This window comes from Drosophila ficusphila, unplaced genomic scaffold, assembly GCF_018152265.1.
Source record: "Drosophila ficusphila isolate 14025-0441.05 unplaced genomic scaffold, ASM1815226v1 contig_198, whole genome shotgun sequence".
Classification (NCBI taxonomy): domain Eukaryota; kingdom Metazoa; phylum Arthropoda; class Insecta; order Diptera; family Drosophilidae; genus Drosophila; species Drosophila ficusphila.
The window spans coordinates 885,306-910,757 of record NW_025064092.1 but is presented as its reverse complement, the minus strand read 5'-3'; the positions used below and the strand labels follow the sequence as shown (position 1 = coordinate 910,757).

The following is a 25,452-nucleotide window of genomic DNA, read 5'->3' as shown; positions in this document are numbered from 1 at the left end:
CACATATCTTTGGTGAGAGTCCGGGCTAAATATTGACCGGGGTTAAGAGGCTTGTTTGGTATATTTATGGTAGATTTGGGTAGACACCCAAATAAACCGTTGGTATTCCACAGCTTTCACGGCGCAGTCACACCCAAGTGGGCGAAAAAAAAACATTCGTCAATTCACCGTGGTCGATCGAACGCTGTATTTTTTTCCAGTGCAATATTCGGCCGATGAATAGTGATTGAAATGAAGTACTCCCAAAAAAAAGAATAAATATATAAAGTCAAAAAGAACCACAGCAAAAGAGAGAGAGAGCGAAAAAAATTACTACTGCTGAGGTGTGTGCGTATGCGTGTGTGTGTGACGTTTACAGCAGCAAAGAGTTCGGTGGTGTCGTCAAAATTTTCAAGTAGTTTAAAGTTAATGCAACCAATTTATGATCGAATATGAGTTGATCGCAGTCAATCGATCTTATCGGATGTGAAAAAGTATTGCTGATTGCAAACAAACCGAGAAAAAACGATAAACAACGGCTATTTGTTGCTGCCGCAACAGCAACAACAACAGTACACTAACACCACCACCCCACGTTCCAGCCTAACGGTTCATTCACAGTGGCAGAAGAAGAAGAGGTGAGTTCCAGCATCTTTATTTATATTTTATGTGCAGTTCTTCTCACAAACTTTACGTGTATATGTAAACATTATCAACGAAAAATGGAGTGAGAAAAAATACAGAAACTTTCTTTCGCTGTCTGTGTGTATTTTTGCTTACGTGTGTGTGTGCGTTGCTGCTCTTTTTTGTTTTACAAATTAGCGGAGCAGCAAGAGAAAAGTGGTACAAATTTTTTATGCTTTATTTTCGCACATTAATGAAATTAAAAGCGTCCATTGTCCATCGTCCATCATCATTCATCAACGTTCATCATCGTTCCGTTGCTTCGCAGCTTCGCTGGGAAACAACAACATTGATAACAGGGCAGTCCTGCCCTTCCTATTTCCATTTTCATTCTTATTGCGATTCCCATTGCCCACTTCCCATTCCCTTTTTCCTTTTCCACCCCTCCCCACCCTCCACATCAGCTGCTCTGCCCTGCAGTTGTGTTGTTGTGTCGTAACCTTGTCTTGCTTTCCTTTCCTTACCTTAACTTTCCACCCACTTTTCGTGGGCCCATCGCACAATGGGAATACCAAGCAATTTTAGACAATTACTTAAAATTACTTTAAAAGAAAAGAACAAAAAATAAATCGATTGTATACATTATTCGTAAATAATGTGCAATTCAACTTCCTTAGCTCGATCTTTTTAGTAAGAAAATCTCATATTTTATGAAAGCTAACTTACATATATCAATTCACGATAAAAATCAATCGTTACTCACGATTTTAAATAGATACGAACATCACAGTATCCAATAATTTAAGAATAACTTTCTGAATACAAGTAAACGTAAATACACAATTAAAGCAAATGGACTTACATTTTATAACTTCTAAATTTGTATGGCTGAAACCTTAAATGGGTTTCCGCTTAACCGTATATTTTAACAATTGAATTCGAAGCTTGCGTAATAAAAAACTGCTAGGAATCAAACATTAGAGCTTGGCTTTGTGTAAGCCAGGTTGGTTCCCATTGTCCACTGTGCATCACTCCGTCCCTCTTTAGCGTTTTTGGCCCGTTCGCTCTGCGCCTGCGCATTGCCACCACGGCGACACCTTGCACGCAGCGTTGCCACCTTGCACACGGCCCACGTCGACGAGACGAACAGTGAGGGTAAAAAAATTAGTACTACCGTAAAACAAATTAATGGTGAGACAAAATTTGTTTAAATTATTTATGATAATCGGGTGTGAAAGTTAAAATAACTTATAATTATTTTGTATACAATTTCTAAAGCTTATATTGGACGAATTACCTTGAAATTAAATTAAAGAGTAGCGACCTTTTTTGTTTATCTGCCAGTTCATGATAAGCTGGCATTTCTGTTTTCATCCGTGTGCAGATTAAATCGACGTGCAGTTTGGAGCTTTCTGCTAGCTATTCTTTAAAGATAAAGACATCTTAAAGATAAGAAAAAGTTAAAAATTTCAATTTAAACAGTTAATCGAGATATGAAATGATCAATTTAAAGTTTTAATTTACCAAAAATTTTGCTAACATAAATTGAACATTGAGACCTACTTCTTTGTCCGCTGATGTACTTGTGACATCGTACTCTGGCAGTTTTGTTTGTATGCAGGGAAATGTTGCGTGCTTATTCAAATTTCAGTTGTGCTATTTATTTAAATCACGAGCATTAAAACTAGTGGAACACATGGAGCAGAAAGTCATCGTCATGTTAATTATGATCATAAATTTGCAGACAGTGTGGGTGTGGGTGTATCATTCGTCATTATCTGGGGAAGGTTAGAGCAGGATAGCCTTCATTATGTCGTCTCTTGCCAAAAACAAAAGCCAAGCTGCTTTTTTGGTTTATTCCAATCGGAATTCTTTTTGCCTTTAGCGGGTTTTTCAACTATCTGCTCAAGTGTTTTCGCCATGTTTCATTATTTGCATTGTTTTATGATATTTTCGCGGCTGTTTGTGAGTTATTATGTTGCCCATTTGGAACGCAAGCTATCGACCTTCGCCGCAAAGCCGCGAAAAAATATATGTCAAAAATAATTTGCACTTGAGTCTGTTTCCCTATCGCCGGTTAGTTTCTGTTATTGTTTATATGTATATATGTAGTTTTTAACGGATCATAACAAGCGCTTGCCAACACGTTTCGCGCAACAAAACTAAACGAAAATGAAGTAAGCCAACTGAGAAATTACTGTGAGCACTAAAAACAGAGAGTCAAAAATTAGTAAGATGTTGGAAAGCTGTAAAAATGCATTAAAAAAGAACGTATTTTTACGTGGGTTTTAGGGGTTTTTACAAAATCAGTTTTTTAAGTGCTCATTTATTAAAACAATTTTAGTTTACTATTTAATTAATTTTAAAAATTATTAATTAGACTTACGCTATAGTTGAATCCGATTTAAAATATATTCTTGAAGCGCATATTATTAAAAGTATGTAATTCATATAAACTTAAATATTTTTCGGTTCAAAGAAATAATATATTATATTAGCGTGGCTTGACTTTCTCGATATTTAGTAGCTTCCTCTTTGATTTGTTTACAAAAGAAGATTGACAGCCTAACACTGTCTTTAGCGATTGCGCAGCTGTTTTTGTCAGCTGTCCCTTTTAAGTGGCGCAAAAAGTACCGTTATGTAAAATCAGGCAAAAAGCTTCCACAACATACATACGCCCAAAAAAACGCCAAGATATATTGAAACAAACAACAATGGTGCGGCATCAGCTTCCACAGTCCGATCCAAGGTATTGTGGCCACCTGGCCAACTGGAGACTTACCTGATTTACCTGGTCTAAAGCGTAGACAATCAGGAAACACAGAAGTGGTAATGGCGATTCCGATATGTGTGCCAATCTCCATAGAGACGTGTTGGTATTTTGGGACACAGTGAATACGCGTTTGTTGAAGCAACTGTGCTTGGGAGCAAAATAAACTAAAAGAAATGATAAATATCAATAATAACACGAGTTTAGCCAATACCATGTTTTATTATTTATTATTTTATGTTGTCCACTTACTTACATTTATTTTCATCAAAATATTATTAGATTTTAAAACTTCGGATTTGTTTATAAAAGTCTTGTATTCGCAAAAATGTTCTTTCTTCTTTCTTCTTAAAGTTTTTAAGCTTTTGATTAATAAGTAGCCAATATTCAAGCTATGTTTCCTAGCATTTATTAAGTCAGTCCCCACTGTATTTGGTATAGTTCCAGATTTGCAGCAATGAATTTACAGTTTCGACACTCATTGTCGTTTTTTGTTGGTGTTTTCTCCATCCATTTTTCTTTCCTGATTTGTTGGAGTTATTGCCGCTTTAAATATTTTTTCAGTCATTCGACAGCCAATACTAACATATGGTTGTTGTTATTTATTGTGGCTCGGAACTGAAGGAGTTGTTCGTCTGTTTCCATTTTACCAGTTTTTGGTCTCGGTTTTGCTTTCTGGCGGCTGTTGAAATCCAAAACGGCTCAAATATTGCGTTGAAAACAGTTTTTATTGGAGCACTAGTGAATGCTACTGGGAATATGTTTATTTCAGCCAATACCAACTGAAAAAACAATGGCAATTGTACACTGTCAGATATTAAAGCAAACTTAATTCAATTGGTTCTATTTAAATTAAAAAGATTACAGCGTGCCGTGAAAATATTTAGAGGAATTTAACTTGATATTTAAATTTGTTTTTTTGCTTCTTTATAAAATGTTCAAGCTCAAAGGTCAATGTTTTTCGCACGAATTCTATAGAACTCCATGATTACTTCATTAGGTACACAAAAACATCTTGAATTAAAATGTACTTTCCTCATTACTCAAGCTAATCTTGATCGTTTTTCTGAGTGCAGCAGTAGCATTCAGCAGCATTTGGTGAATAAATTATGGTAATGAGTTGGGAGTCAGTGGGGGCCTTTGTGGGGGGCTAAAAACTCAGGGGAATTAGGTTTCATAATTTCATTTTGCTGCTTTACAGTTTGTTTCAAAGTTTGAGTTTGCTTTATTTTGTTTCATCTTTCCGACCCTTTTATTCACTCTTTTGCACCTAAATACGGGTAAAAAGTATTATTGTTTATGTCAAACACAATTTCAAAAAATGTTTAACTACATATAACGTGCGAATTTGTCGATATAAATTACCAATTTGCTAATAAATTTATAATTTCGATTCGGGAGACTTGTGTAATTTATGTTCAAGTTTTTCGACTGCATTTGTGAATGCAATTTGCGCGATAAAATTTCATTGTTCTCAAATCTTACATTTTACCCGAGCGAAGTGCGTATTTCCAGTGATTGAAGGAATCTACCAGTTCTTATCGTCTGGGCCTCGTGTTTCCCCTGCTGCTGCTCCATTTCGCCTTCCTGCTTCTGGCTATTCTGCGCCTATCAGTTTTCTCTGGCTGCACTTGTTTTTACTTGTTTAGGATTCGTGGCGATAAACGAGAATTCGAGTTCGGGCTCGGGCGACACTTGGGAATAACATTATTACATTAGCATTACCCCTAATTGTGGTAAGCAGACAGGTAAATGCATTTGAAAATTACCACCGGCGCACAGTAGTCCCTTGGAAGAGTGAATAGCATTGAGTGTTTATCAATGGCTTGGCATGTTGTGGTTGGATTTTGGCATGGTATTGATTTTTTGTTTAACTCAACAAACTGTTCGTATATGCAACACTTTGATTGTACGGAAAACAAATTCCACTATTATGTTATATGCATATATGTCCTTAAAAGTATTTTCTGGATATTATTTTTTTAGACCTATATAGTATATTTTGTTGCGTTACTTTACTTTCTTAAATATGAACTTTATTCTCTTATTTACTAATCGCCCCTTACCTGGGTATTAAATAATAAAATTATTTTAATATCTATGTAGCTATTTTTGCGTGTCTACTGTGGCTGACGTCACAACATTGCCAAGGGCTCAATTGCAGTGCGTCGAAGCGAGATAGCCAGTGAGCAAACAATTCAAATTGGGTTAATGAGAGTTAGCCAACTCAGGGCTTGGTTCTATGTATGTGTACCCGTGTGTATCTGTGTGTACAAGTGGGCGGGGTTGGGGGGCGTGGGCGTGGCATTCATGAATTTTTGATGATTGGGCTTAAATTACTTTAGGGACAAAAGACGAAGCACACAGATTGGCTGTAATGCTAAGGAACATTCTCATACGGGTCAGACATACTACTCGGGTTCTGCCATCCCACTGGATTAATTCATAACATAAATGGAAAGTTACACAGCTTATTTAATGAAATTTTGGAATCTGGGACCGCTTTAAGGCTTGTACAATGAATTTAATTTCTAAAAGGCTAGTATCAAGGAAGTTTTAAATAACTTTATATATCTTAAGTAATTATTATTTCGAAAAAAAAAAAAATTCAATAACTTATAATACTAATGTTATAATGAGCTTTTAAAATATAGTTTGACTGTTTGTTTTAGAATAAAAGTTATGCTAAACAATAATTCGTCACTTTTTCAACTCGAGATGGCAAAAAGAACTGCTAAATGTCAAACCCACAAATGTGACCTTTTTCGCTACGCTCTATTACTGATCCGATTAGTCTGCGGAATCCCAGTATGTGCCTTATAGCCATGGATGCGACTGTAGCGAGATTGGCATATGGCTCGGGGGCGTGACTCGAGATGCATTAAAAAATGCAAATGCAGATACAAATCCGATGTGTGTGCGTGCACAAATTAGCAAGACAACAAATAAACTCCGCTAAACGCCGATGTCCCGGTCACCCATGTATTATTCATATTGTCCGCATAAAAAAAGCTAAACAAAAATCGGAAACAAAACAAAATAAAAACAGCAAATGAGCAAATTGTGATTTGTTCGAAAGTCGCCGTCAAAAAGTGGGAGGCGGTGCGGGGGGTAAAATTAGCTAAAGCATTCGCCATCAGGTTTCTGACTAATCGCCCGGTACAGTCGGGTCCATTCGAATTGGTTATTTGGACGCCACAAGCGAAAAAAATGTAGAACAGATGTTACTGTGGTCTCTGCGAAGATATTAAAAGTAAGCAAACCGCAAAGATAAAATAAAATAACAGTGCTGTGACTGTCAAAACATTTACTTCGTGTTGTTAGCCAAGAATACTTTATACTCTCTTTTCAAAACAAAACTTAAATGCAAACATTAAATTACATTTTTATTTTTTTATATTTTTAAACAACGAAAAGCATATGAATTTTCTAAATTTTTCCTATGTTTTTACTTTTTTAAATGAAAAAGCTCAAAAATATTTACTCGAATGAGACAAGTGTTTTAAATTTCGCAGTGATAAAACATTTATAGCAATCGCTCTAATAAAAGAAATGCATTGTAGAAGTTGGCTAAATATGTATATTTTAGAAATCATCTTCACAGTGAAAGGGAAAGGAGAACAAGTTTTGGGAATATTTAAACCACTTTTAAAATGCCATGAGTCACAAAATCGGTTTGGAAATGTTTACCTGCGACAAAATGAATAGTCGGATTATAATACCCTGAAATTATTGGGTCTTGTGTTGGTGTTTTTTCTCTTCATCTGTGGGTTGCCGACGTCTAACGGTTGTGCATATATAATGCTAAAGCCATGAGTCGACTTGGAGTTAACGATTCTGTTTTATTTTTTTTCCAGCACTTCTCATAAAAGCCAGCGACTTCAAAAGAAGAAGAAGAAGGCGAAATGTGAAGAACTTTTTATGAATGAATTAGACTGGAAATAGTGCAGAAATATCTGCCAGCGCACACATGTGAGTGTGCTTCAGTCTATATGTTAGCACGAGATTATATGTATGTACAGATATATGTGTGTACACATATGCTTACATATAGTTTTATATGCCTGCACTTAAGCTTAAGGCTGTAGAAACTTGAGAGGTCTTAGAACCCACAGTGGGCGTTAATAATTAAGGGGTCCAACTCGTAGACCATGCAAAAAATAATTTTTTTGCCCTCTGTCATGTGCGGTTTTCGATCGTTTAAGCTGAAAACTTAAAGAGCGCCCCTTCTCTCTTATTAATTAATTTCCAGAGGGTTCGTTTTATAGCGCCGCTAGCGGAGTGTCAACATCTGCCAACAGACTGTGGAACTACAATTAGTTATCGTTACTCTCTCGGTATATATACACTTGTCTGCCGACATTATTTTCGCTTGATTTGCTGCTGTCGCAATTATCTTTGCGTTGAATTGATAGCGCGGTAGTGAAACAATGTTTAAATTTTGCCAATTCAGCACTAAAAATATACATACACACTAGTACAGTGGCTACCGAATAGAGAGTAAATTTAAATAAAACAGATCAATTATCAAAATAACAAGCCAATTCAAATAAAATATGGCAATACTTGTTACATAACGTTTCTTTTTACCTAGGTCAACATTTTTTTGTTTAAGGTTTACAGATCAAATATCCTATAAACTACATGAATTTATTATCAGCAAGGCAGCACTGCCACGATTACTTGGCAGCCTAAAAGTATAACGACTTTGAATGGTAGTCAATTTGACACACATCCTTATCGATTTTCACTGATCTAAAATCAGGTTAAATGGCTCCAGTGACTATGTGACGTCAATCAAAATTTTTGTCATTGTATCCCCAATTTACTTATATTCAAACTAACTAGGATGGCCTAAAAGTATGCCTTAGATTTCTTTGCACTTCCAACACATTTATGTGTCTATCAGTGATAAGAGGCAAAGGTGTTATCAATGAATCCGCAGCAGACCTGTCTATAAACGGGTATAAAAATATATTAATACAAACTGCGATAGAAGAGTGACTATCAGTTTTACCTTTTAGTCTTTGCCCAATCTTCAATTTTATTTCCATTCTCGAATGTCATTTATATAAATGTGTTTAATTTGATCAACTTGTCAAAGATAATCCCCACTGATGTGTCCAATAAAATAGAAAAGCTAGTTAATTACAATCTACTGGAAAAAAGTGCCGAAGTATTATAAATAAAAGGTATATCCAGCAAATCTCTTTTGATTAGTGGATCACAGTCTTAGTAACTGCTGGATTTGAAAGATAGTTATTTTTTGTAAACAAATTGTTATTTTACACTTTTTTTCAGGTTTAACTCTCGCCTGTAATAAATTATGTAAAAGCTGTGTTATTATGGCAAGCTAAATTGATGTTTAATTATGTATATACATGTATGTCCGCTATATACATATGTGCTTTTTAGGTGTTAATTTTCCATCTTGTTGGGTAATCGAAATCCCTTGCTAGCTGTTTTTTAGGGGTTAATCTGGTCAATCGGTGTGTGTATTAGCACAATTATGAAGTCCCCACTTGAACCTCGACCAGGTGCGTTTCTATTTGCCTTCGTGTAGGTGCTTGGGAGGCCCCTCAAGGCCCCACTTTGGGGGCTGATATCGATAAAGATCGGCATGCAACCGGATGAACGGCGAGGCGAATTCGACTCGTTTATTGTATGTTTGTGGATTTGCAAAGCTTCATTTCGCTTGAAAAATATTCGTTTCCACGGCAACAGAATACCGTTAGCACTTTGAGCACCGTAATCTTTGGATTTTTATATTCCGTTTATTTGTTTTATTCTTCTACGTATAAGTCTAAAAATATTTAACACTATCGACCGATTAGAAGAAAAAAACTGTATAGAAACCATATTAACCGACTACTTAAGTGCTTAATGTGAACTTTTGATACAAGGATGGATGGAAACATTATACATAGATTGCCTTTCAAACCTATGAGAATGGGTTAACCCAATATTTTTAATAGGCGTAACAGAATGTTTTCTTATTTCACTCTATAATAATGTCAGAAAACCAGATTACCTAAAATTCTATATAATTAAATATATAATAAAATAGATTTCTTAGTCTAAATAGTTGTAATAGTTGGTGGCTTATGCACAATATTTTCGTTAATAATATCAAATGTAAATGAAATTAACATTTGCTTATTATAAAATCTTTTTCTCTTGTACGATTTTTTCGTCCACGAACTCTTAAACACAATAGACACCTTTCCATGGAGACTAATTCAGTTTATATTTACAATATATCTTGATCTTGAGCAGCTTTTGAATGTAGACCTGGACATTCACTGAATGCAAACAATTTATAGTTTCGGCCACCTAACTTAGTAGTCATTGGGTTACAACTTCTTTTAGGGTCTTGTAACACTATTCTTTAATTCGTCAAACAAAAAGGCTTATAAAATAATATTGTCTATGGTTAAACACTTGACAAACTGATCATTCACTGAATGCAGCTCGTTGTGAAGCAGATGTTTTGTCTGAAAGTACAGGGTGTATTGCATACACGATCACTTCTACTGGCCACTGGTGGTCATCACGTTTATCAGGCCCGGCATAACCTCCGCCTGGATGGGTCCGTACTCCACCCGTTCGCCATCGACCACGAGGATGCCGTCGGAGCTGCTCGGCTCGATGCGGAACGCCCGGCAGGCGACCACCTTGATGAAGGGATCCTCGCCGACGGGCAGATGGGTGCCCGTGTTCAGGCTCAGCATGAAGTTGAGCAGCTGATGGCGACTCACGCCGCTCCGGATGATCACCAGGTAGATGAGTCCGTCGTCCAGTCGCGACTCCGGGGCGAAGAAGACGTCGGAGGAGAGGTGCGTGGTGTAGGCGGCGTGGACCATAACGAAGTCCCCCTCCTCGCAGACCCATCCCTCGGTGCCCGCCAGCGGCACCTGCAGTCCCGGAATCGTGCCCGTGGGCACCTTCTCGGCGAACTCCGCGTTGGCCGCCTCGATCCGCTGGCTCACGCTCATCCGACTGCGATTCGAGTGGAGACTGGGTCCTCCCAGCGAGTAGTAGGCCGTCCTGCGGGACATGGCCGAGTGCCAGCTGTCCGCATGCTGGCGGTACACCGATCTGTCCAGGGAAATGGCATCCGCAAACTGGTCCGCATCGAGGTCCTCGTCTTCCTCGGGCAAGTCCCGAAATTCACCAGTGTTCATTGGCATTGACGAGGGTCGTCGCTCCTCCGCTGAACTCTCCCTGGCCTCCTTGGCCTCCTTGGCCGCCTCAACGGGCGGCTCCTCATCCTTGCCGTTGCTTACGGGCAGCAGGTAGGACACTCGACCCTTGTAGGTCCTCAGGGTAATCAGCCTTTTGATGGCCCAGAGTGTGAACCTTTGTGCTCCAATGGAGCGCAGTCGCTCGCTTTCGATGTCGATGTCGGCGATCAGACCCCATCCCACCGAGAGGAAGGAGTACATCACAAAGTGCTTGTCCCGGGGCGCCAGCTCCACCCTGACCACGTCCATCGGTGTGCTCTTGCCGGCGATGCAGGTCAGGGTGGCGTGGAGGATGGGCTTCGGTTCGTACGGTTCGTTGCAGTGGTGGGCCACACTCTTGGCCAGCCCGTTGCCCGATCCGCAGGGAATGATGCCGAGCGGCAGCTGGCGGCACACCCGCCGCCAGTCCATTCGCTCCATGATGCCGTTGAGCACCTCGTAGAAGAGGCCGTCGCCGGAGGCCACCACGATGCCCGCGTAGCGGTCCAGCAGGTCCTTCCGGGTGCGCACGAACTCCTTGGCGTACTGGGGATGTGTGGTGATCTGCAGGTCGTACTGGGTCTCCGCCTCCGTCAGCAGCGGGGCCACCTGCTTCTGGAACAGCTCGCGGCCTTTCCCGGATCCGGACTTGGGGTTCAGCAGGATGAGCAGCTGCTTCCCTGTGTTGCCGGGGGAGGTGCTGCCACTGCCTTGCTTGTGCCTGCGGATCGTGTGGTGCCAGAGCTCCGCGGTCTGCAGATTGACACCGTAATCGTTGCTCGAGCGGAAGCGGAGAATCCGGAGGGTCTGCACCCGGCGCAAGGGTTTCTCCTTCTTCAGATAGGCATAGATGTACAAGTAGGCGCTGTTGTCGCTATCCGGTTCGGGTTCCGCCTCCTGGCCCGGCACATTGGGATTGCGGCAGGAGTTGAGACCGCCTCTGGCCCGCTTCTTCAGTCGCGGTCCGTAGCGGGAGCCGATGATGTCGTCGATCCGGATGAGCTGCTCGTTGATGTGGTCGTCCTCGTCCGTTTCGCGGCGCAGGTAAACTCCCTCCGGACAGAGCTTCACCTGGATGCGGATGCTCTGCTTGCGCCGGCTGTTGTCCACGAAGAAGATCTCGCTCAGCTCCGCGGCCGCACCGCCCACTTCCACTTCGCCATCCGAGGTGGGCGTGGAGGGTTCCTCGGTCTGGCCGCTCTTCCCCAGCAGATTCTCCTCCGACGTCGCTGTGTTGGCCGTCATTTCAATGGCTTATTTACTTCGCCCGTGGCTCTTCTTTTGGCTTTTAGCGCTTCGTTGACCTTGTCTTCACATGCAAAAAAAATACGAAACAAAAAAAAACAACACAAAAACCTTGGTTATCGGTGGTGCAAAAATAGAAGAGCGCTTGCAAAAAGTATAATAATTGCCAACTTTGAAACTCGTTTATTTTCGTGTTTTCTGTGCGTTGGCTTTTACTATTATTAGTTTGTTTTTCTTTTTTTCATTTATGTCAAATTGGAGTTTTATAACTGGTTTGAGCAATTATTTTTTATTTTTAATTTGCTTTGAATCTATGTCGAAATTTAAAGCTCTGCGATTGGTTGTTTTGCGATTTCACTTGAAAGTAAGCTGTTAAAATTTGTGCAAACGAAATGTTTTTGGTTCTTGATTTTGGTAGACTTAAAACCAGTTAATGATTAAGTTCCTTTCTTTCAATGTTTGTTAATATTACATTTTTCCATTGTTTTATCTTTGCCTTTGTGTTGCTCCACAATTTGTAATCAAATCTCTTTCACAAAAAAACAAAAGAAATTCGTGCCTCATTTGAGTTTTGTAATTGAAATCATTAGTTCATTTTCAGTCATATTATGGTTTTAGTCAGAATGCACTGTGGACTTTTTGACTTTTAAATATGACTATTACTTTTAAAGTTATTGAAAATTTTCTTTTTTGTAGTTCATAATGTTTGTATATTTGGTAGGACTTTACTTTATTTTAATTTCAAAAATAGTTTAGATAGGTTTCTTGCCATGTTAATATTGAATTTTGATTTCAATAATGTGGTAATTCTCCTAACAAATGCTATATGTTTAATTTGACGTATTATATTATTATCATGCTTTTGTTATTGAATGTCTTGTCATGGTATAATTGTAATTAGGGGTTGTTATTATTATTTTTTTTTTAGAACTTTGGCGATTATTTTCCGCGCAGCTACTGGCTATTTTTGTTTGGCATTACATTTAATTGTTTGTCCGCATGCGATCGACGTTGTATAGTTAACCGAAAAGTCTGCGATTTATACAGTACATATGGGGCCTACGATCCGATCCGATCCGATCCAATCCGATCCGGGTTGCGATCGCTTCCTGTGCGCTTGACACGACAATTCGTACTGAAACTCTGAAGCGCGAGGGTGAACTAACCTTATTTTCAATGGAGATTTGGTTTTACGATTGCATTGTTGCTTTTGTTTTGCCTTTGCCTTTGCCTTTGCCTTTTGCCTTTTGCGTTTGCTTTTGGCTTTGCTTTTACTTTCTCACATACGCAAAAGCCCCCACACACTTGTTGTTTTTTTGTCGTGTCGAAATCTAATCAACACGTATGGTGGGCATGGTATATGGTATCGATGAGATATTACCTTTCGCTGCGCTGCCTTTGCCATGTCTTTATCTTTGCCAGTTGGTTGCCCTACTATTATGCTTTTTGTGTTTATCTTTACTTTTATTCGGTTCACTTGTGCCATGCTCGCACTGCTGCTGCTTTTCTCAGTGTACTGTTGCAATTGAACAATTTGCCTTTGACTTTGGAACGCGAGCTTTTTGGCATTGCCTTTCAAAATGTGAGAATATTGCATTTTTTTAAACTCTCTTTGTGGTACAGTGGACACTGCATAATTTCTTTGTTTTGTGTGTTTTATTTTGTGGATGTATGGAAAATGTTGCCTACTTTTGCAGTGTACTCTTGGCCAAAAACTTCCCCAAACATGACTTTTAAAATATAGAAAGCAAGGAAAACGTTGGGTAATCGGTATGTTTATAGTATTTAAATAAAATATCTGACCCCGAAAAGTGAAATTTATTTATTTATTATAAATCCTCACTATTACAAATGGTTTATAAGCTGAACAATTTTTATTTTCGAATTGCATAAACATTTTAAATGCGAATCACATTTAAAAAATGAATAATAAAATGAATTTGCAATAAATGGAAATTTAAATGCTCGTTTCTGGCATCAGAAACTTGGACAATTCATCTACAAGGAGTCCACTGTACATGTGCCTGCCACATGCAATATAGCAGCAATGTACCGACAATGCAATTGTTTGCTTACATAGACAACTAAACACCACTTAACCCCACAGCGCCCTTCTATCGTGTGTGTTCTGTGCTGTGCTGTTGTTTTAATCGATTACTTTGCGTGGGATATGTGAGTAATGCTCAGTGGGAGGGGTGTTGCGTATGCGGCACCTGTTGCGTATACGTAATGTTGGTCCTCAGATCTTATCGCTTATCATGTGTCCTAGCGGTAGCTGGCACCTCGTGACTCACCCAATCAGAATTCGCTCGAAATGACAAATTAAGGGTTTCGTGGTAAAAACACCCAAAAGGCCATTTCCCCGGAATCACTTGGCAGGTGTTGGTTTTGGATTTTCTTGCCATCGCTGGCTAATTTGCGATTTAAAGGGTTGCCATAAATAAATCGCAATTTTTTCAAAATAATCAAATTATTTTGTTTGCCTCTGGCAGGTGCACAGAGCGTATTTTTTATATTTTCTATTTGCTTTTAAACTGCGCGTTTGTTGGTATCAGCAAACGAAATAAAGATTGTAAAAGCGTAGTGATACTGCCGGCGGTCATTCTTGGACACATATAAATACAGTGCGCACTCAAAAAGAGTTTCAGATTATAATTATAAGTGAACCACTTAATAAACTTATGTTTTTTGAATTTCTGCAAGTTATTAACTCGGAAATGTTCTTTGATTTTGTTTTCTTTAAGCAAAATTCCACCCTTTTACTTCAATGCTCTATCAAACCTTCAAAATAGACAATAAAAATGTTTTTGATTTCATATTTAAAACACACCTAAGTTTACCTGACGCAAGTGACTTGCCTACCTGTACTTTACTGTAGTTAAATTGCGAGATACGCCTTCTTAAAGAGACACGCCAAAATGGAATATTTAATGGGTTTAAAACGTTTTCAACCTGATTCATGGAAGCTTTTGCGTTCGCACCTAAGTGAATCAGACCAAAAAACGAGTGCAGACATAAAGGCAAGACCACACACCCCCTCCGCGCTAATTATAACTCGATCTGTACTCTTGAAAACTTTGATTTATCATTTGAAAAGGGAACCACTCAAGTGGTTACCGACTGCACCGTTCAAAGACCAAGCATTTGTATGCACTTGCCGTACGAAAAGCCGTATTTCAGCGGTTTGTTTATCGTTTCCTGACCTACATATCTGTTTGAATTTACTTTGCCTTTCAATTGTATTGAGTCCGACTGGAGCAGGAGCCCTAAAGAGGGGTTCGACATTGTCTGGCCAGGGAGATCCATTAGATAATGGCCAAACGGAGGCAGACGCCGACCCAAAGGCGGCTCAGAGTGCCTCCAGATGTAGACGGCTAGTTTAGCGGGGCAATATGGGGCTTATGGGGGGATGATGGACTTCATGCATATCCATTAAAAACTTATGAGCCAGAAAAATAACCCTAAGGGGTAGAAAATGCAAGTCAGGCAAATATTTTAAATATGGTATTATTTATTAAGGTTATTAATATGTGATGAATTACTTTTAATTGTAAATACGTTTATTCCTATTTATATCTAGTGGTTATAAAAATATCTTTTGAAAACTGTGGCAATTTATATATATATTATATTTTCATTGATGACAGTTTTGTTTATCAGCAAACCAAAATAAAGTTTACTTATGATCCCTTTAGATTAGATCGTTGTCTGTGACATAATAACATTTCAGAATTAAATACCACTTGATGCAATAATATCTAAAAAAAAAGTAATGTCAGTTGAGAGCATATCAAACCGCCGAATACTCTATGTTCTACGAAACAGGTAATAGGGAATGCTGGATTAGTGGAAACAAGAACTATGACAAGAACTTTAGATTATCAGAATAGCGATAAAGCATTGTCGATACGATTCCACTTCCAAATTGGGAGCACTCCGCAGCCTTCTACTGCATTAAAATCGAACCGATTGATCGAAGGGGAATAAAACGCCGAGGGGTTTATATGAATCTTATCGGAAGCGAGTGACTGACAAACAAAACCGTCAAATTACAAAGAATCTAAGAAAAAATAATACTGCGTCTGTCTGTTATTGTTTTCCTCCCGTTCGCAGCAATCTGTTCCTCTCTAAATTGATAACTATTTTGTTTTTACCCAGTTCGAACTTCCTCTGGATTTATTTGGTTTTTTTCCGAGAGAGCTAAAAGTCTGAGTTTCTAGATAAAAAAGTGGTGCTCTCTTTTTCTCTGGTTTGTATTTTACAAGTAGAGTAAGCTTATAATTTATATTTGTACGCAATTCGTTTAGAACTACAATTAAACTAAACTGTTTTTGTTATAGAGTGTGTCATATACGTAATATTTTTTTTGAATTAATACTGTTTGAAATCAATTCTTATTTTATTTAGTTTTCTGGCCTAGTTTCTGTTGCAGTGTTTTATGGATACTGAGAGTGAAATAGAAGAAAGTTAAACTTGATCCAGTTGCGTGGTAGAGTTGAATATACCCGCTCGGAAGAAATAGCCGCCAAGGCAATCAACAGAAAGCCCTGACAGCTTTTTCCATTGTTCGGCTGCAGGTCCGCCCCCCCTCCGCCCCCTTCTATGGTAACCCCCTTTATGAGCACGGGTTTTGTAGGGCGCACGAATAGCAAACAAACAAAACAAGAGGAAAAACAAAAACACTGAGGCTGGCAAACAGACTGGAATACTTTGCACTCGCCTCTGTTTGTTTTATATATATTTTGTAGTATTTCCATTATGTGGCACATGCCAGATCTCGAGAGGAGTTCACTTCGCTGGGCTCTCGAATTCCGGTAACTTCAGTTTCGCCAGCTACTATCTGCGCTTTAAGAGGTCTCCATTCAACTGGATATTTAAAACTGAAATTGATTAGAAATTAGCAATTACTTTTCTCGTAATTGACAAGTGCTTAAAGTGTTTCCTCTTTTGAATTTACAGTGTGCCAGCTGGAAGCATCATGTGGCGGTTTTAGGTGATCAGCAGAGGAGCAATCGTCATCGCAAATCAGGAGCACTGCGGCGGATCGGGCCAATCGAGATCTAGGAAAGATAACCCAGGGGCAAGCCCAAGATTGACAAGGGAGGAGCACACTGAGACTGAGAGACTGAGATCGGAGATCGGAGAACGGAGATAGTCGTTCCGCGTCAGAAGATGACCCTGACCACAACGACCACTGCCCCATCAGCCGAGAGCCAAGCGAAAATGGACGTGAAGGGCGCACTTCCCGGCGAAGAGAACCTGCCCACCTCCGAGATGGATCTGCTCGCCAAGCTGGAGGCGGCCAACAAGCTCATCGAGAGCGACGCCAAGTCCCTCAACTCTCTGCACTCCACGCACAGCCGCAAGAACTCGGACACGAGTCAGATCAGCCTCACGTCGAGTAAGTGCCAGTCCCAGTCAGCTTTTAATAAACAATGGGGTTCTAAAGCTAAAGTCGTGCCCCCATTTATGATTATGATATCTGTTCAATTCGTTGCTGGCTCTTTTCGTTGAGTATCCACGTTAAGTGCGAAATCATAAATATAAATGAAAAACTAGGAAATAACATTTGGTATACAAGGTATAAGAGTTCTATTTGGTAAAGTAAAACTCAGCATTAATATGTGGTAGGTGTTCTATTCAGTAACAAAAAAGTGCAGTGTAATCACCTAATAGCGAAATCCACCTGAAAAGGTATTATAAGATAAGGGATTTCATTTGGTAGCCAAGTGCTCACAGGGTTGTGACTAATATTGTTAGTTCTGACCAAGTTCGATGACTAATTGCACACGGTTCAGCTATCGCAGCTATCTATTTAAATTTACCAGACTTTAGTTCATTCAACAGCCAAGTTAGTGGGGAAATTCCCATTCCTTTGCAAAGAGAGCTATGCATTCATCGAGTAACTCATAATTACAATTAAAGTAGAGTTCAGTGACTAATGAGCATCTCCGTTGCAGGCGGCAACTCGGTGGCCGAGGAGGACGTGTGGACGACGTGGGCCACCATCCTCAATGACTGGGAGGGCGCTCTGAAGCGCAAGAATCCCTGCGTGGGCGAGCTGGTGCGCCGGGGCATTCCACACCACTTCCGGGCGATCGTGTGGCAGCAGCTGAGCGGAGCGGCGGAGGCGGACAAGAAGCAGTACGCGGAGTACATCAAGGCGACCAGCGCCTGCGAGAAGGTCATCCGGCGGGACATCGCCCGCACCTATCCCGAGGTGGAGTTCTTCAAGGAGAAAGACGGCCCCGGCCAGGAGGCGCTCTTCAACGTGATCAAGGCCTACTCCCTGCACGACCGCGAGGTGGGCTACTGCCAGGGATCGGGCTTCATCGTGGGCCTCCTGCTGATGCAGATGCCCGAGGAGGAGGCCTTCGCGGTGCTCGTGCAGATCATGCAGCAGCACCGCATGCGGCACATGTTCAAGCCATCGATGTCGGAGCTGGGCCTGTGCATGTACCAGCTGGAGAACCTGGTGCAGGAGCAGATACCCGACATGCACATCCACTTCCAGCAGCAGGGCTTCCAGACGACCATGTACGCCTCCAGCTGGTTCCTCACCCTCTACACGACCACGCTGAACGTCAACCTGAGCTGCCGCATCATGGACGTCTTCCTCAGCGAGGGCATGGAGTTCATCTTCAAGGTGGCCCTGGCCCTCCTGCTCACCGGCAAGGAGACCCTGCTCTGCCTGGACATGGAGGCCATGCTCAAGTTCTTCCAGAAGGAGCTGCCCGGCCGCGTGGAGGCCGACGTCGAGGGCTTCTTCAATCTGGCCTACTCCCTCAAGCTGAACACCAAGCGCATGAAGAAGATGGAGAAGGAGTACCAGGACCTCAAGAAGAAGGAGCAGGAGGAGATGGCCGAGCTGCGCCGCCTGAGGCGCGAGAACTGTCTGCTCAAGCAGCGCAACGAGCTCCTGGAGGCCGAGAGCGCCGAGCTGGCCGATCGCCTGGTGCGCGGCCAGGTCTCCAGAGCCGAGGAGGAGGAAACTAGGTGAGCTTGGGGGATTCGGGTGACCAATTAGTGGCTGTTTCCATTCAAAGACTATGTTGATAGGATATCTTTTGGTATATTTTACTTATAGTTTACAAAAGAAATTTTAAAGAGTTGAGTTAAAAAAAGAAAGAAATGGGTTGAATGAGTTATTAAATTTTAATTTATTTAAAAAATTAAATTTAGTACAAACAATAAACCTAAGGATTTTAATGAGTACTAGCTACAGGGGTTTTGACTCAAATCTTGTGTGTTTTTACTTTAAATAATCCAATTAGCTTGTTATTGTTATTATTTGTTCAACAATTATTTGTTAAAATATCCAACCAACTAGCAGAATCTTAAGCAAGTCAACTTATGTACAAGACTACAGATATTCTGCTTAATTTTAAAATATATATTTAAAACACATTTCTATATTATCGCACTCCAGCTACACCATTCAGGCGGAGCTGATGCAGCTGCGGCGCGCCTACCTGGAGGTCTCCCACCAGCTGGAGAACGCCAACGAGGAGGTGCGCGGCTTGAGCCTCCGCCTGCAGGAGAATGTGAGTATATTGTGATCCGTCCCATCCGCTCCAGCGATCCCTGAACCCTCGTCTCGGTCAAATGTCCTGTAACTAAACCGGAATCTGTTGCTAATCTCCTGTATTCTTTTCTATTTTATTTGATTTCTTATGGTTGTGGTGCTTCAAAATACACACACAAATGTTCGCTTTAATCCGAAAAAAAACAAAATAAATTATCAAATCACATACAGAATGTATCCATCGACAGCGTAAGTATCTCGTGAAATGCTCACGCAACCTTGTTCTGTAGTTTGAATGAACCAAAAAACAAAAAAAGAGAAATTACTCAGCCATTGTGTTGTTTTGCATGTTTATTGTTTTGCCCTATTTACATAAAAGTAAACACATTTGTATTTGCCACCAGTGGGCCCGAAATACGTTCAATAATATTTCATTCGCATATCGATTTCTGTGTTCATTCTAGTTTGTCGTTAAAGTGCTTCAAAACAAACTTTATAATATACACAAATTTTGTTGTAAAAAAATCACTATGCTTTCACAGTAAATTCTTCATTTGGTAGTCTTATTGTAAATATGTACAAATTATTGTAAACACATAAAATCATACCTAAACCATTACAAATTAGACAAATCCTTTAAATTCATTTTTTTTTTAATATTATCTATCATTTTAATGCCTTATGTTGTATTTATATTTACATTTAATATAGGTTTTGTGTCCAATGAGGTTGTGTACATAGAGAAGGATAACCTTAGATGAGAACATAGAGGAATGTCTAACCCATGTACATTTATTTGCTCCATAGCTAACCCTCTAACCCTCTGCATGCCCAACCCCATTCAGCCAATCGTGAAAACACCTTAGACTAATCCCTCAAATGATTCCCATTTAGAATAACTCGCGGCAGTCGTCGATCGACGAGCTCTGCATGAAGGAGGAGGCGCTGAAGCAGCGCGACGAGATGGTCTCCTGCCTGCTGGAGGAGCTGGTGAAGGTGCGTCAGGGACTGGCCGAGAGCGAGGACCAGATCAGGAACCTCAAGGCCAAGGTCGAGGAGCTGGAGGAGGACAAGAAGACGCTGCGCGAGACGACGCCCGACAACTCGGTGGCCCATCTGCAGGACGAGCTGATTGCCAGCAAGCTGCGCGAGGCGGAGGCCTCCCTCTCGCTGAAGGACCTCAAGCAGCGGGTGCAGGAGCTGAGCAGCCAGTGGCAGCGGCAGCTGGCGGAGAACCAACGCAGCGAGAGCGAACGCACCACCAGCGCCGTGGACTCCACGCCCAAGAAGCTGCTGACCAACTTCTTCGACAGCTCCAAGAGCAGCGAGCACACCCAGAAGCTCGAGGAGGAGCTGATGACCACGCGCATCCGCGAGATGGAGACGCTCACCGAGCTCAAGGAGCTGCGCCTCAAGGTCATGGAGCTGGAGACGCAAGTCCAGGTGTCCACCAACCAGCTGAGGCGGCAGGACGAGGAGCACAAGAAGCTGAAGGAGGAGCTCGAGATGGCCGTCACCAGGGAGAAGGACATGGCCAACAAGGCGCGCGAGCAGCAGCACAGGTGGGTTCACTCTTCTTCTGTTCAAACTAAATATAATTCTGCGTTTCTTAATCCATTTGCAGATACTCCGATCTGGAATCTCGCATGAAGGACGAGCTGATGAATGTGAAGATCAAATTCACCGAACAGAGCCAAACTGTCGCCGAACTGAAACAGGAAATCTCCCGACTGGAGACCAAGGTTACTACTACTTTTCAAGCTGTTCCCGGCATCTCATTAATTCCTCATTCTTCTTGCAATCACAGAACTCGGAGATGCTCGCCGAGGGCGAACTGCGCGCCAATCTGGACGACTCCGACAAGGTGCGCGACCTGCAGGACAGGCTGGCCGACATGAAGGCGGAGGTGAGCGAGGGTCGCCATTCGATGCCCAGAGCACTTGCCGCTAATCCCCCACTGCTTTTGGTTTTGGTTTCGTTTTAAGTTCATTCAAATGCCAGCAGCAGCCGACATTCAATAATAATAACACGCACACCCACCTCACAGCCACCCAACCACCCAACCACCCACTCACCCACTCACCCAACTGACTAAACCAGAGATCAGACTCGTATTTCCAATCTGGAGGAGCACAATGCCGCCTCCTGAAGGCGATTTTCACCCTAAATATGCTTCGTTTGCTAGTCAAGTTTAATAATATGGTTTGAATATTGTGTTCTTAGGCAGAATAAGTTTTTGATTTTTGAATTTCATCAGTTCTATCAGCTAAAATCCAGCATATTCATTTTGATTTCTTCCGGGAATTTTCTCTTTTGTTGAGGATGTGTGATCCCAAAAAGGATTTACTTTTTTATGATACTTATTTTGTTAAGGCTGTGTGATAATGCAGTAAAGGCTTCTCCTAATTATTATACTTATGCTTTTCAAGTTACAGATTTACTGCGCTCGCTCACTGTGGCATACGAAAATGTTTTTGATTTCGCCAAGCTTCACTGTACACCCTTTAGTTAGTTTGTTTTACTTTCCGTTTGGTTAATTCTCAAAGCCCATACCGTAACCCATCTGCCGTAAGCCAAGACAATAATCTGGTATTTCTCATTGAATTTCTTTCTCACACGCAAAAAACAAAAACGAAACAATGCGTTGTTGGTTTTGCTATATAGTATCCCACGCCAATAACCAGCCCCGACACTGAGCCGTGGAAATGGATAAGCTAAACTGATTTTAACACAGCCCAAAACCGAAAACCAATTGAAAGAAACCGAAACCGAAAACGAATACGAAACTAAGCGAGCAAAATTGAAACGCAAATAAAGAAAAGCCAATTACCAAAACCCCATTTGAAACTCCAGAAGCCACAATTGTCCTCTAATCTCTATTGCCACACACACAACTCCCCGAAACACAAAAATCCAACCTCAAGCAGCAGGCCAAGCTACCAACTACTCAGGTCTCTATGAAACTGCTCAAATCATCTCAGTACTTTTAGCCTTCGCCTGATTGTAGCGTTTGTTGGCCTTTTACATTCCATAGATTGCACGTTCTATAGCCTCTAGATCCTCGCCAAAATCATTTTCATATCTCCAAAATGCATGAATGATTACAGTTCTTTCTTGGGAAAGTAATGTATCTAGGTTAGAATACTGCAAATATCATTTTCCATGGTTGATAATTTACGAAAAGTATATGAGTTTTTCGATTTTAATTTTTATAAAATTGGTAGAAACGTGGCATAGTTTCTGTGCCTTTCTGTGATATTTAGTAGGAATACTTGTAGAAACCATCCAAAGTTATACATTCTTTTATTTATTTCAAATACATTCGTAATAAGCTTAGCAACTTAAATCTGTAAAAGAATTTGTTATTCTGATAGTTTTGGAATATATAAGAAAATAGAGTGGAAACAATTTAAAATTTACCATTGAAAAAGTCCGAAAATATTTTAGTAGATCCATAAATCGTATCAAGTTGATGTAATTATATTTTTCCACCTGCTGCATAGTGTAATTTGCTCCGGATCCCCAAGCTTTTTGCGAGCTTTCAGCGAATACTCAAACCTTATTCGGAATTCCCTGTAGTTTCGATCTAGTAAAACTTGCATCTGTTGTATGTTTTATTTTGGGTCAGTGACCCCAATTGAATTCGCACACAGATCGCCTGCATCCGATGCTAGTTGTTACCATGGAAGGTGCCTGGTTCCAATCGATCCTAGCCGTTGTTCGTTGTTTGCATACTTGTAGTGACGTACTGTGATCGTTGGTCTTGACACAAGTTCACCTGTCATCCGTTGATGCTGTTTTGACACGAGTTCGACTTGGCCTTGCATTGCAATTCACATCAGCTTCGGAATACACATATTTATGTTGATGTTTGAGTGAAACGTACAAGGCCCTGAAGGAGTGTTCTAGACCTGTGATTTGTAGCAGTGCGTTCTGTAATATTATTAATTTTCTGCACGCTTGCATGCCTCCTTATCTAACAGACATATTCATAGCAACTAATCAATAAGGTATTTAAGACACGTTTCTGAACACAGAATCGAATTATTAATCAAATCTGTTTGTAATCGGATCTATGTTTTTCCTGCTCATATTATCAGGCTAAAGCAATTTTTGTACCCTTGTTTTTATATTTATTTTAGATTAATGAGTAAAGCATTGAATTGAATTTATTTAAAAGTAAAACAATGTGAAAGTTATTGTAATTTATTTGACTACACTTTTTAGTCCCAAGAATTCGCTTTATGTTTTGCGAGTTTACATAATATTATAAACGCCTAATAATAATACATAAATCAAAACAATCTGCTTCTTTGGTTCATTACACATTGTTCTTTAGTAAATTATTTTTTAACTTTATATTTTACAGTGTGATATTGTCACAAATCTTTTACAATTAAAAGCATGACAAAACTTTAATAATTGCTTTAGCCTTGTAACTATTAGTAAAGCCTTTTAAATTTTATTTCGTATTGATATTTAAATGAACTCCCAACTAATGTTCCCCTTTTGATTCACCATAGCTGACGGCACTTAAGAGTCGTGGCAAATTTCCGGGCACAAAACTGCGCAGCTCTTCAATCCAATCGATCGAATCGACCGAGATCGACTTCAACGATCTGAATATGGTGAGGCGCGGAAGTACGGAGCTGTCGACATAACCTAGAGATCGACCAGATCCATCAGATCCTCACCATCCAGCAACCACAACCACAACCACAATTAGGAGAAAAGCAGCGAGTGATGAAAGGAGAAAAAGAAATCAGAGCAGTACAGGATACTCCCACATTCGAATGGGAGGGCGAGCTGGAGCCGATTTATATATATACGCATCGGTATATATGTAAGGGCAGGCCTGTGATCACAAATTCGGAAGCGAAAGGAGAAGCGTCGGGCACAGGAAGTAATTAAGAGTCGGAGGAAGATAGTTGCAATCCCATTAAAATATTATTTATGTATAATATTCGTTTAAACCTTACTATTACGATCTGGATATTTTACGATGATTATTTTTACCTATTTTTTTTGGCAATAATTTTATTACTGTTATGTTTTACAAGCGAAACACTCATATTTATTTATTTTAAATCCTAATTGAAACGATATTGAGAGAGAAAGAGTAATTTACACATTTGTACATTGATCGATAGCAACTGATCCGATGCGATGGATAAAAGATAAGAGATTGGCATTTGGATATCCCCTAGATATATAGCACACATGCAATGCAATGAATTTTATGTAAACCCCCTTTAACCCAAAAACTCCCAGCCCAGGAATCCCGTGAACCACTTTTAATGTAAGTTTTAAGCGAATCAAATTGTTCTTTGGCAAGGCAGAAACACATTTTTAATCAAATTGCCGACTTTTTAAAGTGAACGGAACTTTTGGTCTACCCATTCGATCGATTTGTGTTATGATTTCATCCCTGTAGATTGATATTAACACTCAACCACACACAGCACATTTGTCTGGAATGAATTTTGTAACTCTCGTATAATAAGCTAAACCAATCTAAACCTAAAACTAAAATAAAACCAAGTGCGAAAGACAAAGTAACAAGCGTGGCCAAATGCAGAGAGAAATGCAAGATGATTAACTGAAAAACAAATATTATACAACTATTCAAAATAGTTTAAAACGTATGTGAAAGAACCACGAGGAAGGGCCGACTTTCTCAAACTTTAAGAACGATATTACGATAACGACTACGATATTCACACTACTTACGATATTCCACTTAGTTAACAGTAGCGCTTGTCTATATCCCCAGAAAATAAGTATGATTTATAAGGTTCCTTTAATGCAAACCAACCCTAAACAATTTGGCAGCTTGTCGCGAAACCCGATTTCGAAATCGACATTCGAATGATTAACAATTATCAAACAAACAATACAATTAATTATTCAGGTTGAACCATTTTCCATGTGCAATATTATTGTGTTTTTTTTCTTAATTTCTATTATGTTTCTTATTCTATAACAAGTTTTTATTATCATTTGTTAGCCTGATGTCCTCAGTGTTTAGGTTCGTTACTTACCGTGATTAAGAGCGAGAACCAATCGACTAACTTAATTTGTGTAAT

At 40.2% G+C, this 25,452-nt stretch overlaps 2 protein-coding genes across 7 annotated transcripts; one reads left to right on the top strand and one right to left on the bottom strand.

The window, feature by feature from the left end:
- The first annotated feature begins 125 nt into the window (after positions 1-125).
- LOC108091065 (ecotropic viral integration site 5 ortholog) lies at positions 126-24,729 on the top strand. 5 transcript variants are annotated; one of them, XR_001771370.1, is made up of 10 exons: positions 126-617; positions 16,801-17,242; positions 17,802-18,837; positions 19,271-19,385; positions 19,598-19,615; positions 20,261-20,928; positions 20,991-21,108; positions 21,174-21,272; positions 22,031-22,317; positions 23,890-23,988. XR_001771370.1 is itself a non-coding variant. In XM_017190062.2 (9 exons), the coding sequence occupies exons 2-9, from the start codon at positions 17,014-17,016 to the stop codon at positions 24,025-24,027; spliced, it is 2,421 nt and encodes an 806-aa protein (XP_017045551.1). In that variant the 5' UTR covers positions 126-617; positions 16,801-17,013; the 3' UTR covers positions 24,028-24,729. The 5 variants fall into 5 exon arrangements, 4 of the variants coding, with proteins under 4 accessions (XP_017045551.1, XP_017045553.1, XP_043063466.1 ...); XM_017190062.2 differs by lacking the exon at positions 22,031-22,317 and having other exon boundaries at positions 23,890-24,729; XM_017190063.2 differs by lacking the exons at positions 126-617; positions 22,031-22,317 and adding an exon at positions 16,632-16,695 and having other exon boundaries at positions 23,890-24,729.
- On the bottom strand, positions 8,387-13,237 carry LOC108091067 (sphingosine kinase 1). 2 transcript variants are annotated; one of them, XM_017190066.2, is made up of 2 exons: positions 13,223-13,237; positions 8,387-11,905 (listed from the first exon to the last, which is right to left on the bottom strand). In XM_017190066.2, exon 2 carries the CDS (start codon positions 11,839-11,841, stop codon positions 9,904-9,906), a length of 1,938 nt encoding a protein of 645 aa, XP_017045555.1. In that variant the 5' UTR covers positions 11,842-11,905; positions 13,223-13,237; the 3' UTR covers positions 8,387-9,903. The 2 variants fall into 2 exon arrangements, with proteins under 2 accessions (XP_017045555.1, XP_017045554.1); XM_017190065.2 differs by lacking the exon at positions 13,223-13,237 and adding an exon at positions 12,823-12,988.
- Positions 24,730-25,452: the final 723 nt, after the last annotated feature.

Coding starts and splice junctions, on each gene's coding strand:
- LOC108091065 (XM_017190062.2), top strand. CDS start 17,014: ATGACCCTGACCACAACGACCACTGCCCCATCAGCCGAGAGCCAAGCG. Junction 18,838..19,270: donor GCCGAGGAGGAGGAAACTAG/GTGAGCTTGGGG, acceptor ATCGCACTCCAG/CTACACCATTCAGGCGGAGC. Junction 21,273..23,889: donor TGGCCGACATGAAGGCGGAG/GTGAGCGAGGGT, acceptor GATTCACCATAG/CTGACGGCACTTAAGAGTCG.
- LOC108091067 (XM_017190066.2), bottom strand. CDS start 11,841: ATGACGGCCAACACAGCGACGTCGGAGGAGAATCTGCTGGGGAAGAGC.